The sequence below is a fragment of the Accipiter gentilis genome, chromosome 1, assembly GCF_929443795.1.
Source record: "Accipiter gentilis chromosome 1, bAccGen1.1, whole genome shotgun sequence".
NCBI lineage: Eukaryota > Metazoa > Chordata > Aves > Accipitriformes > Accipitridae > Astur > Astur gentilis.
Window position 1 is genome coordinate 38639375 of NC_064880.1, and position 12513 is coordinate 38651887.

At 45.5% G+C, this 12513-nt stretch overlaps 1 protein-coding gene across 2 annotated transcripts in view; it reads left to right on the forward strand.

Annotated features, from left to right (window-relative positions):
- The window catches only part of MARCHF4 (membrane associated ring-CH-type finger 4), a 104336-nt gene extending 95375 nt beyond the window's left edge, over positions 1 to 8961 (forward strand). For both annotated transcript variants that reach the window (XM_049810980.1, XM_049810988.1), the window contains exon 4: positions 8309 to 8961. In XM_049810980.1, the coding sequence (XP_049666937.1) occupies positions 8309 to 8670 (362 nt within the window). In that variant the 3' untranslated portion in view covers positions 8671 to 8961. The remainder of the gene's footprint in view (positions 1 to 8308) is intronic.
- Positions 8962 to 12513: the final 3552 nt, after the last annotated feature.

A 12513-nucleotide genomic window follows, 5' to 3' on the forward strand; every position in this document is an offset into this window, starting at 1 on the left:
AGACATCCTGCTCACTGGTCCAGTGTCTTGCCAGTCTAAAAGACATCAGGGGTCCCAAGTTACCCACTGGACTTCTGTGTGCAGGTTAGACTGTTCACTAAGCTCTCGAAACATTTTGGGGACAAAGTTAATATTTTGGAAAGCAGAGATAACAGTTATGAAGGAGTCTATACTTCCTATTTGAATTCATCTGAAAGCAAAGAATCCCTGAAAATGTGTGTAGCAGTAGTTTGTATGAAAAGTGATTGTGCGATGAAAGCATTCCTGAGATGAAGAAAAGTATGATGTGAGGATAATGGACTCCAGAAAAGCAGCGGCAGCAGCCTCAGGGGACCAGAGCAGGGAGTGTCTCCTGGGAAGGGAATCTGAAGGATAAAAGAACTGCGAACAGCTCGCGGCTGCCAAAAGGGATGATACTAAAGGCACAACAGCAAACTGTGCCTGTGCAGGGGAAAAGCTCAGAAGCGTGGGAAGAGAGCACTGAGGCTGCAGCAGGAGCTCTTTGAGGACCCAAAAATCAGAAGAGGCAATCACACAAAAGGCAGAAAGAAGAGCCTGCAACTAATGAAAAGGTGTCTAGAAATCACACAGGCATGGGGAGCCATCAGAGCTGAACCCCAGGTTGACCACCCAGAAATACAAAAGGCAACAAGAAATGGGTCCATAAACATATGTAAAGTAAGAAGAATAACAAGGCAAGTCTAAGAGCTCAAATAATATTTGATACAAAAAGGGCCAAAGAGTTAAATGTTGCCTTTGTTTCAATCTTCAAAACTTAAGCGAAATAATTTTAATGAGGAGAAAGGAGCCCAGGGCAGAATCAGAAAAGAACAGACTCAAAAATATTCAAATGAGTTAGCTCTGTCCTTGTCAGCATGTCCTAATGAACTTCAGAAGAAGCTGCAGGAACAGCCTCTGACCCATGAGCATTTCATCATCAGGAACTTGGGGAGGATGCAGGAGGTGCCAGGCAGCTGGGGAAATGCAAGCAGAGTACCTAGCTTTAAATACAATATCTATCATTAAAGAAGGTAGGAACTGAGGATCAGGGAAATGAAGGGCAAATCAGCTTAACTGATTCACAGAAAGATATTAGCGTGATTTTTTTAACGAAGCAATTGATGAGCATGAGAGTATAACCGTATCTAATTTGGGAGGGGAATTGTCCTAGTGGCTAAGGACGAAGCAGTCTGATATTCCGTGACTTGGGCAATGCTTTTGGTGCTTTGGCTTAAGATTCTCCTAAATAAACCAGAGAAATGTGGTCTAGACTAAATAACTGTAACACAGGTGTACAGCCAATTGAAAAACTGCTTTCTCAGTAGTTGTCAGTGGTGGACTGCAAACTGGAAACACATTTCAAGTAGGACTGTTTTGGACTCTGCTCTTCAATATTTTTATTAATGGCTTAGATAATGAAATAGGAAGTGCTGTTATAAAATTCACAGATGACACCAAGCTTGGAAAGGCTGCAAACACTCTGGAGGATCAGATCAGCATTTGAAATGATCTTGGCAAATTGGAGAAATCAACAAGATGGAATCGAATAAAGAGAAGTGCAAAGCACTACCCTTAGGAAGGAGAAATCAGAATCCCAAACACAAGCTGGACCAGGCAGTCACACTGCTGAAGAGTGTGATTCTGTGACATATCAGTTTATTTCATTAGGGCATCGAAAGCAAAGTGGGGGTGTACAGTGCTGATTCTGCATCTCTCTGCACTAGGGACTGCACCTTCCTGGGGAGTTCACTTGCAGAAAAAGGGGGGCAGGATGAAGAGGTTCTACAGATGATGAACAGAAGTGAGGAGAGAGAGGGCATTACCTGATTCCCCACCTGATCAGCTCCGATGTTCACATCTCCTCTCCCAAATCAGCCCAAGTGCGGAGTCCCACTGGTGCCACAGCATAACTTTCAATTATGAATCCACCTCTTCCCACTCCCTCGTTCACCCTCTTCCCCATTGCCTGTAGAGCACAGCTCTGCAGCCTTGAGTCTTGGCCACTGGAGGATTTAAAGGTGCTAGGTTGTGTAAAGAACTTGTCATATTCAGCTGGAACTCACCCTGCCACAATGTTGAGGGATGTCACATACTAAGTGTCCCTTTCCCAGCCTGTATTTGCAGGAAAAGGTCCCTCTGGCTCTCTTTTCCCAGTTTATCACCAAGGACTATCTTGCATCATGGATGAGGAATAAAGTGCAGGGGATTGGATTGAAAAGCAGTATGAGTTGGAAGGGTCCAGTGGGAGCTCGGTGACTCATCTCCCACATACTGTGAGGTACTTGTGAAGCTGGGGTGAGGCAGAGATTCACGGTTATTTCTAAAGAGCTTTTTGGAGTAGAATGATCTCATGGGGACTATGAGAATTTGGGAAGTGGCAGGGCAGCCTAACTCAAGCAAATGCAGAGCGCAGAGCAAAAGTCAGGACACTTTACTGTGCTACACTAGAAACCCATGGTTGGAGAACATAGCTGAGCCTAAAGAGACCATCTGTGGCTAGCTATGTCCCCTACAGTGTGCAGATCCCATCAGGGAAACATCACTCTTCTGGCTTTTTTTTCACACCCTTTCTTGTACTTTTGGCCACTGCTGGAGGCAGGATGCTATGATAGACAGAGTCCTTGTCTGAACCAGTGCAGCCACTTTCCTGCTCTTAGGTTAAGATAAAAGGCAGATAAGGATGGAGTGTATAGGATGAGATTAAGGCAAAGAGATAAGTGAGGCCTGAGCTGCTGGAGCTTTGGAAACAAAAGTGGTGGAGTTGGAGATTGCCACAAAAGCTGAAAGAATTTACAGAATGGGAAGGAAGGGTTTGTGTACGCAATGGTGTCAATAGAGGGAAAGCCCGGCAATGAAAGTGTTATCTCCCAGGAGGATTGGTTTGCCTTGGCCTGAGCCATCGCTGCTGTGGATGCAAACATTAAGCTTTGATCATAGCTGCCGGAATCTTCCCCTGACACCCAGCAAGGAAAGCAATAGAAACAGGCTAAAGCGTGGCAGCTGTCTGGCTGAGGTGAAACTGCATTTGGAAAGGAAACCGAAGGGGAAAGTGCTGCTGAAGGTGAAAACAAGAAGTGACAGCTCAGGTGGCAGGACAAGGGCTTTATGAGAAGCAGGACGGAGTAACTGGCTGGAATGGACTGTGATTTTTTCCTCCTGTAGATAATGTGAGTGACAGCGCAGGGGCGATGTACCACTCACTGTCAGCAGAAGCCTTGTTTTGGTGGTTTCTTTACTGGCAAACAGGAGAAACAGTTCCTGCCCCAAGAATTTACCTGTCTCTTTCAAGAAAATGCATGGCAAGTGTTGGAATAAGAGGAAGGTTAATTAGAGGCTGAAAGTCCTGGTGAAAAGATCACTTGGTGGCAGTGGCTGACAATGTGCAGAAGGTGACTGCTTGTCATTTCTGGGAAACTGCTGCTCCAAAGTTGCCTTAAATTGGAGGTTCACAACTGCTCGGGTTAATCTCACAGGATGACAGTGTGCCAGCTGATCCTCCCTTGCCCATCCAGAGGCACAAACGCAGTTGTCCTTGTCGCGTCCATGTTCTTCCAACAGTCCTTCTAGCCATTGGGCTGAGGACCTCTCTCGTGACCAACGGGCTCACTGATGGCAATACACCTCTGTCCCAACTAATCCCAAGAGACAAAAGGCCACCTGCAGCACACAGCCCATATGTGTCCACCCTCCGCACCAGGAACATTTCCTTGCAGAGAGACTGCCCACGTGGATTGTGATATGGTGTGGGCAGGTATTGCAAGGCTCAGAGGAATCCTACAGTGACAGGAGCCTTACCGCTGGGCCATGATACTCACCCTTGGTCATGCTGCACCTCGATCATCTGGAAAAGAAACAGTCCAGTTATTCTTACTCCGGAATGAAAATGAGCGCGAGGGTGGGGGTTAAATGGAAGAGGTAAGTCTTCCCCCAGAGTTAGCAGTTGTCAGCTTGCTCTCCCAGATGCTGTGAGCATGCACTGATTGGGTATGCAGCTGCACTGACACAACCCTTGCCTAGCCAACCTGTATTGACATTGCTGACCTGTTGCTTTAAATCCAGTGTGGAACCAGGCTCTGTGCTCTTTGGGGCTGGGTCACTTACAGTGATAGTTTTGCAGAAGAGCAGTATTTAGGTGCTGGGTACTCTCCCATATATAATAACTGAAAGGAAGTATAAGATACCAGCATAAGCCATGTGTACAGTTTTGGTATAACCTATTGCCAAGGTATTGTTGTGTTTGCCTGTGCTGTGAAGCACAAAGCAGCTTCTCAGCTCTGGGAAGTCATCCCTGCACCCAGGATAATCACTAGTCCCTCCTGCCTGGACTCTACAGACCTCCACAGGGCTGACCATGATCTGATCGTCTGCATGGACTCAATAATAATAAAGCCACAGAGAAAGAGCAAAAAAGGCTAATATATGGAAAGAGTGAACACAGTGAAAAGAGATCAGTATTGTTTCCTGTACATATTGTTCCAGATTCAGCATGTTTTAATTTGGAGCACTGCAGTGGGTTAGCCCTACCATGTTAGCTCAGAGATACTATGTCTTGTCCTGGCAACAGCATAGCCACATCAATGTGGCAATGCAAGCAGAGGCATTAGAAATTTTTTTGTTGTAGAATTTGCTGTCAGGTTAATGACCCCATCACATAATATGGGCTGTCTCCAGCTCCAGAGCCATCTAGAAAATCTTTTCATGGCACAAACCAGTAGAAATGTCTAAAAATGTAAGAATGGCCAAGGCTCCATCTAGCCAGCTGCCCTGTTTCCATCAATGGCCACAAACAGACATAAGAGTGAAATAAGAACAAGACAAGTGTATATTATAGTTCCCCTGAATACTTCTTCCAGCATTCAACAATTTTCAGCACAAGGAATTTCTTCTGATGCTGGTCCAGCCAGATCTATACATGAGAAAATGGGAATGAGAACGGCACATCTTCAGTGACCATGTTCCATAGGAGTTTCATTTCACCAATGCCACAAACAAGGGATTTCGTGGACCGGGCAACAATCTGGACCAACACATTTTGCATGAAACTCACAGACGTTTTCCTTCCAAAGAGGTTGGTTTTAACAGAGGATCCGTTGAGAACAGATTTTGTGAAGAAGTAGAAGAGGGCAAGATAAACTTGGGAGCAGTGGAAAAAGACAAGGCCATTACCGGAATCCATCTGAAATTCTCATATAGACATTTCTGCATTAAAAAGAGGGAAGGGCACAAAGAGAGGAGTTCACACCAACCTGCTCTCTTCCCCACATAAACAGGATTTGGCTTGTGGAATAATTGCTTCTAGCTGGACACTTCTAGTTGAATACAGTTCTTCCTGAAGGATTTCCCACTTAAGTCTGGCCTTTAATTGGAAAGTTTCACCTCTAAACAAGAATGATCCTCGAGGGAGGAGTGTTTCTGTAAGGAGATGCACAGAGCTGAACATAGGAATTCCAATCCTAATTTATCTTAGGCAGACAAAATTTGTTTCGATGGGAGCATTAGGCGTCCTGCAGCTTGATATAAACTGATGGACTCTTGCTTACTCTTGGCATTTGCTCTTGCAAATGAATCACTGTTACTTCCGCCTCCCTGCCCACCCCTCCACTTGGTTTCTTTTTAATTTTACAGCTTCCTGAGCTTGACACTGGGAAATCGATAAGTAATTTAGAGCACAGTAAATACAGACGAAAACAAGTTATTTTGTACTTTTATAAATATTTGGAAACCAAAATTATCTAAGAAAACAGGTGCTCAGTTGACTCAGCAACCCATCCATCAGCATCACACAGTTAATTGCATAAGATCATAAACATTTATAATTAGAAGGCAAACAAACAAGAATTTTATAAACAGCCCTCTTGAATCAGGCTGCGCATTAAATATTTGTGATAAGGTAATTAAGAATAGATTTACAATCCTGGCGCAGTGTTTAATACTTCGGAGAATGGATTTGATTCTGCGGAGAATGTTCTACAGCCAAGGAGAAAACATTCAATTTCGGCTCTTTTATCCGAGGCTTAAAGTGGTCTCAGAGAAACATTGGCTCTGTCATTGATCAGAGTGGAATTTCATTCATTACAGATCAGACAGCTCATTTAAATATATGTCTAATGTCCCTTGTCATGGGCTGATCCACTTCAGGCCTGCTTCAAAGCTCTGTCTCCATGGCTGGATCTGCAGGCTTTCCCTAAGTCCTGCTTTTTATGGTTGATACTTTGATCAGAAGATGTCAGAATTCTCAACCGTGTTTCAAAGGAGGGAAGAAAACCCACATTTTTCTATTATGACATCATGGTGCTTGGTTATGAAAAGCTGGCATCACTACAGGATTACAGCTGTGCAATCTCAGTGGTCTATGGGAACCAGAGGGAAGATCTCTCTTGTACTGTAGAGCCCAACACCATTCCCTGTCCCAAAATAGCCAGATCTGCATACTTAATCTATCCAATGTAATTACTTCTACAGCCAGTAAGCAGGCTCAGCACCCAATTACAATGAATGCGAGAGTCCCCCTGAAGCTAATCGGTGCTCAAGTCAGCAGGACTTCTAGTTATACTTAGAACCAGAGAGGCTAGAAACTCCATCTGAACTGAAGCTAGGGCTTAAACTATGTAAAATCAGATGCAGACCCTAAGAAACCTGGTGGCTGCATGCCATCAGTGAGTAATGGGGAGATCAGCCCTAAAGGGTAGGAAGACCTTCAGATATTTGGGGTTTTGATATAGCACAGGTTTACTTTGGTAATTATCTGCCATCAGAAACTAGAACAGTCTGGAAGAGGTGGGTGGAGGGTAAAGCTGTAGCATTTGATTCATCAGGGATAACCATAAACCACTTGATTCTGTGCTGACCTCCACACATTGCTAGTCAAGGCAACTTCCTCATTTAGGCATGATTTTGCTTCTTATTTCTTGGGGGTCTTTTGTTCTTTGCTCTTGCATTTATATGCTTGCAACAGGCAGGCAAGGGAACTGCTCTTCCTAGAAATGTTTCTGATAATCTTGATCCTGACCAAGAATGGTGAAGTGATCCTTATCAAGAACAATGAAGCTCTCCATGTGCTGACTCACCCAGTTCTACCTGCTGCTCTGGCTTCAGTTACATGGGACACAAAGGCACTTTCCTAACAGACAGATTGCTGCAAAACAAGGAGACTTGGACCAACCCCCCGCCCTCATTCTGCATAAATCCCACTCTCTGACAAAGCTTGTTAATTATATTACAGTGTGTCAGCTAAGCCAGTCTACGTGAGATGGTGCAGCTTCCTCCAGCCTCAGTGGAGAAGAACAACACAGTGTTGCAGTCACTGCTAGACCTAGTGCTTTCGAAGGATCTAGCCACAGCCTGGCAGCTTGAATAATAACAGAGCTTAATACTCAAGTACTGTCATTGTCTAAACAACTTCTAGCATTATTTAATCCTTCAATCCTCTTGCAAGGGCGGGAGGATGAGAGAGACCACTGGGAGGTGAGCTAACTGCTGGGTGAGCAGAGAGTGAGCTCCTCACTCTCTTTCCAATGCAGAGACCATTAGAAGTCAGATGTCCTGCAGCCCAGTGCCATGCCCCAGCCACCAGCTCTGGTATACGCAGACGGGTAGCAGGACACGTGCATTACATGCACGCTCGGCGCACACGTACGGTGTGAGCTCATCTGCCCTTCCTTTCAAGTGTGGTGTTCTCCCCCTTGGCAGGGAGCAATGACGTACGATGAGGTACCTGCTCTGCAGATGAGCAAACTTTTGCCTAGGATGACAAGCCATTTACAGGTGTAGACAGACCCTTTTTTTTGCTTGATTGCCGCCTCTGGCCTCCATGTGCGTGTCTGCTCTGCTGCGGGGTGTGTGGGGAGAGACTCGGGCTGTGCACACACGTGACGTTGGTGCAGCAGACGTCACCAGCACGTCAGATCCAGTTACACCCCCTCCAAACACACGCCGTTAGCTGGGTGAATCATGCCTATGCAGCATGCAAAACCAGTCCAGTGATAGATAAACCTCGGGCGTTTATTGGTAAACAGATACTGTTTTGCTCTAAGAGCATAACTCGCTCAGCTGCATTTACGATCTGTTTATTGATTGCTGAGATAAAGCTGTAATCCTTTTAATTCAGGGGAAAAGGGATCCAGCAGAGCAGGAGCACCGGTGCTCTGCCAGTCGGTAATTAAAATACATGATTTATCGTTGAATAAACACTAGCTGAGGGAGAGCTGAGCTAACCAGCTATCTGGGGGCAGGACGCTGGGGTAGGTTTATGGTTCTTTCTAAAGTTTTGTTTCTGTTTTATGTTTATTTCTTTCCCCCTTCCCTCCAGGTCTAATAATACACGAAGGGCCCTCGGTTTACCGGATTTTTAAACGGTGGCAGGCGGTCAATCAGCAGTGGAAAGTGCTGAACTATGACAAAACAAAGGACATGGAGGAACAAAAAACAGGGACCAGGACAAATCAGCGCCCCTCCTCCCAAACCACCCACTCGTCCTCCACTGGTGGTACAGCCACTAACTCCGCTCCAGCCGACAGCGGGGCACGGGCTGCCGGCCATGCCACAGGCACCCTCTCTGACCACCACTGTGCTTATACCATCCTGCATATACTCAGCCACCTGAGGCCTCACGAACAGAGGAGTCAGTCTAGTAGTAACAGAGAGCTCGTCATGAGGGTCACGACGGTCTGAGCCGAGGAATTCAGGAGGCCTTAACGTGAAGCGGAGGAGACAAAGAACTCATAAAGCGGAGGAGCATGGTGTGCCTTTTTCTTTCTCTTTCCTTTTCTTTTTTTCTTTTTTTTTTCCTCCTCCTCTCCTTTTCTTTTTCGGTAACTGCACAACATATAAGAGGCGGCACCTGGCCAGCTGAGGAAAAAAAGCAGGTGGAGGGAGAGCTGCACACTCATGCTAAAGAGGTTAATGTTTTCCAGCCAGTTTAAAAAAAAAAAAAAAAAAAGAAAAAGAAAAAAAAAAACAACAACACAAATCACAAAAAAAACCAACAAAACAAGTGCAATACAGACTACAAACTGAGTAGGCAGAGTTCTGGGGAAGCAGAGGAACAGGCGGCTTAGCATGTCTTACAAATCCTATTACCTGGAATAGGTAATGCTCTGTACACATCCCCCGTACACACACGCATGTGCACACAAACACACACACACACACACAGTGTGAGATTTATAAAAACAAGGAAGGGAACAAAATATTTGGAGTATTTTTATTGTCCAGACTCTGATTAACCAGGGCTATGAGTTGTTTTGTTTCCTGAGTCACTCTGGAGCCTTGTTCGATTTACCATAAGATTCCTGAAGTGAAATGGCTGGGGATTTTTCAGTATTGATTTACAGAAAGAGAGATTGAATCATGCCACCAAGAAAATCTAACAAAACCCAGGCATACCCAAATTTCACCAAAAATCCTGTTTTTTCATAATGATCCTGACAAGGGGTTTGTGAGGGTGGAATTGGGAGGGGGGAGGGCACTCCATGAACTTTATTCGACATATAGGCATTTTTGGCAAATTTTGTACAAACACTCAGCAGGTGTTTCAAGCACAAGTATTGGTGTGATTTATGCCTTCATAACCCCAAATCCAGCATCCAAATCTTGCCACTCACACACATCATTTTCCATGCAGACATTCCAGATTAATTTCCTTTCATTTTACTCCGATCACAAGAAGCTGACCCCTCTTGCTGGGTTTCCGCTTCCTTGCTGATTCAGACACTCATGCATTAGAGATGTACATCTTTTTTTTGGTGTCTGTATCCCTGCTGCTCAATTTGCCACAGTCTCACTCAGTCTTGTAGGCTGAGCCTTTCACATCCAGTCTGTTAGTTTATTACAGAGTCTATTCCATTCAATCATTCAAGAGAGAGTTAGTCTGAAGAGGGAGCATAGTTGCTGATTGAATATGTAACACTTCTAATAAGTCTCCTTCTCTGGGATATGTCCTCGAAGGTACCGGTTGCTCTTCAGGAACATTCTCTTTCAATGCACAATGACTGAATCATCTGTGGATATTAAAGGGACACTGTCAAGTACTTTTAAAATAGTTTTTAGGGTTTGGGCTTTTTTTACTCTCCATTGTTTGTAATATTCTCTTACAAGCTTGAAAATAAAATTTCTTTCCCTACCGATTTTGTCCTTCTCCATTTGGGCACGTATCGTTCTCTCCACTCAACCCATTCCTTTCACCATCCCTGTCCTTCCCCTCCCCACCTTTCTTTTGCAACAGGAGGAAATCCATGTTACTGATTTCCTGCTGACTGTCCTCGCTCTATGGAGGGTATGTCCGAGCTCTATGGGGTTGAGCTGTTTTGCCAGTGTAACTGCCACAAAGGAAGCATAAGAGCAGGAACGCTAAAAAAAAAATGGAGATTAGCTAATTGAGGAGCAACAGCTCAGCAATCCCAAAACAATGAACCTATAGTGATCAAGCCTGAACCCGGCTCCCTCCAAAATTAAGATAAGGACTTCAGCCAAACTGCATCCATTTAGCAGCAGTGCTGAGTAACGTTGCACAATGGCTGTGTCTAACCGCCCTCCGTCATCGTACCAGCACCTCTCGCAGCTTCTGCTGGAGCCAGGGCAAACACAAGCTACCAGCCATCATGGGTCAGGACCAGAGAAGGTGTCAAACTTCCGCCTCCGGGTTTGAACACACCAGCCATTCTGCAACGTTGAAGACGGAGGTTAGCATCTTAAGGCAGGTCATATTTTTCACCTCGATTACTTGACAGTGTCCCTTTGAATATCAGAATGCAACAGAACAGGTACTTTCTCTGACAGAGAATGTGGGAGGTGAAACACCGGCCAAGAAAGCTGACTTACTGAGGACCCATGTGAAACAGCATGGCTTCTGAGGCCACTGTACCTTTATCTGACCAATCTTACTATCTACCAAAGAGTGCTTTTGGAAGAGGGGAGGGAAGGGATGTTGGTGGGCAGAGGGAGAGGGAAGAGCATCTCTAAAAGCAGCTACCCCCAGAATGAAGGTGTTGCAACGAATGGTCTCTGGAAGAACTGCTTCTGATTCACAGTAGAGAGAAACCTGGCCAAAGCAAGCAAACCCAGCAGCCTCTCGCCCCCATGCCTGTCCTGGAAGCTGTCCTCATTCCAAGAGATGAGTAATTATGGTGGTTTGGGGAAAGGGGAAGCACACACAGATGAAGGGACAGCTGTCAGACATGATGTTGTTTCCCTCCCTGCCCTCCACTCCTTTAATATGGAGAAGTCAAACTCCTTTAATTTGGCTAACGGCTAAAAGTTTATGAGGTCAGAAGCACAACTTGCCGTGAAAGAGTGGTGTGATCTAGTACTCTGAGCACACAGGACTCTGCATACTCTCACTCCAGCTCTGCCACCGACTCTGTAGCCTTGGGCTGTTTGGCTCAGTCCCCCTCCACGCAAAGGGGGAATAACAATACGTACCTACCTCACAGGGGTGTTGTGAGAATCCACGTTGGTAAAGCCTGTCGAAGTGCTAAGTCTACCACCGGTAGTCACAAAGCGTGTGGTGGGGGTGAGCAGCGCCGCCCTTTTGCTGGTTACAGTCCGAATCACTCAGCGGGAGTCCCACCGGCCCTCTCCTGCTTGGAGATCCTCCTTGATCCGAAGCGGAGGGTGTCGTCCGAGTGCCCTCTCCTCCATTGCATGACATTTTAAGCGGCTGTGAGGTGCAGGGTAGTGACAGACATGATGTCCTACTTGACCAGGGATTTGCTACAACGTTTTCTATATCTGTGGGGTTTGTTGGTTTGGTTTTTCCATATATTGTGCTTAGAAATAAACTTTCCACTTAGGGCTGGCGGTTCGGGGTCTCTTCTGTTGCATGGCAATGTATACAAGTCTTATTGTCTGTCTTACTGTGCAAATGACCCTGCAGCCCGATTTCAGAGATGGGTATGGTCTGAGCCTTTTCATAGTGGCATAAGACTCAAAAGCCTGTCTAGACTGTTTAATATTTAAACAACACTATGAACTTGTCAATTGTATGTGTTCTGTGCAATACGAAGCATGTCATTAGCTGGCTTGATGGGCAGAGGGGATAAAGGAAGGTCAAAACTTGTTCAAAGAGCTTCATACATGTGCCAGCATGGAGCCGAAGGGCTGCCACCAGCAAAGCAAACTCGGGGAAGCCACTGGAAACTGTTTTCAGAACAGTTTACTCCAGAACAAGGTACTTCTGAGTTTATCAACTTCTAGGCTGCCAGCCTGAGAGAACAAGTGCAAATTTAGTGTGGGGTTTGGGGGTTTGGATTCTCTTTTTTCTTTCCTCCCCGAAGTATTGATGGCAGAAATACTGATGAGGGTCTCTTGCTTCCATAGCACAGTTCTCTCGTCTCCCACAATCTCCTTGTGCCATCCCCTTTGTGCTACTACTATGCAGGACTTTAAAAGGTGCAAATGGAGAGAGTACGCTCCTGAGACATGCAAAATACATTGTGTATTGGGGGATTCTAGCGGACAGAAGAGATGGGGCAGAGCTATGCTACAGAAGGCATTTCTTCCTCCCCACATCTTTCC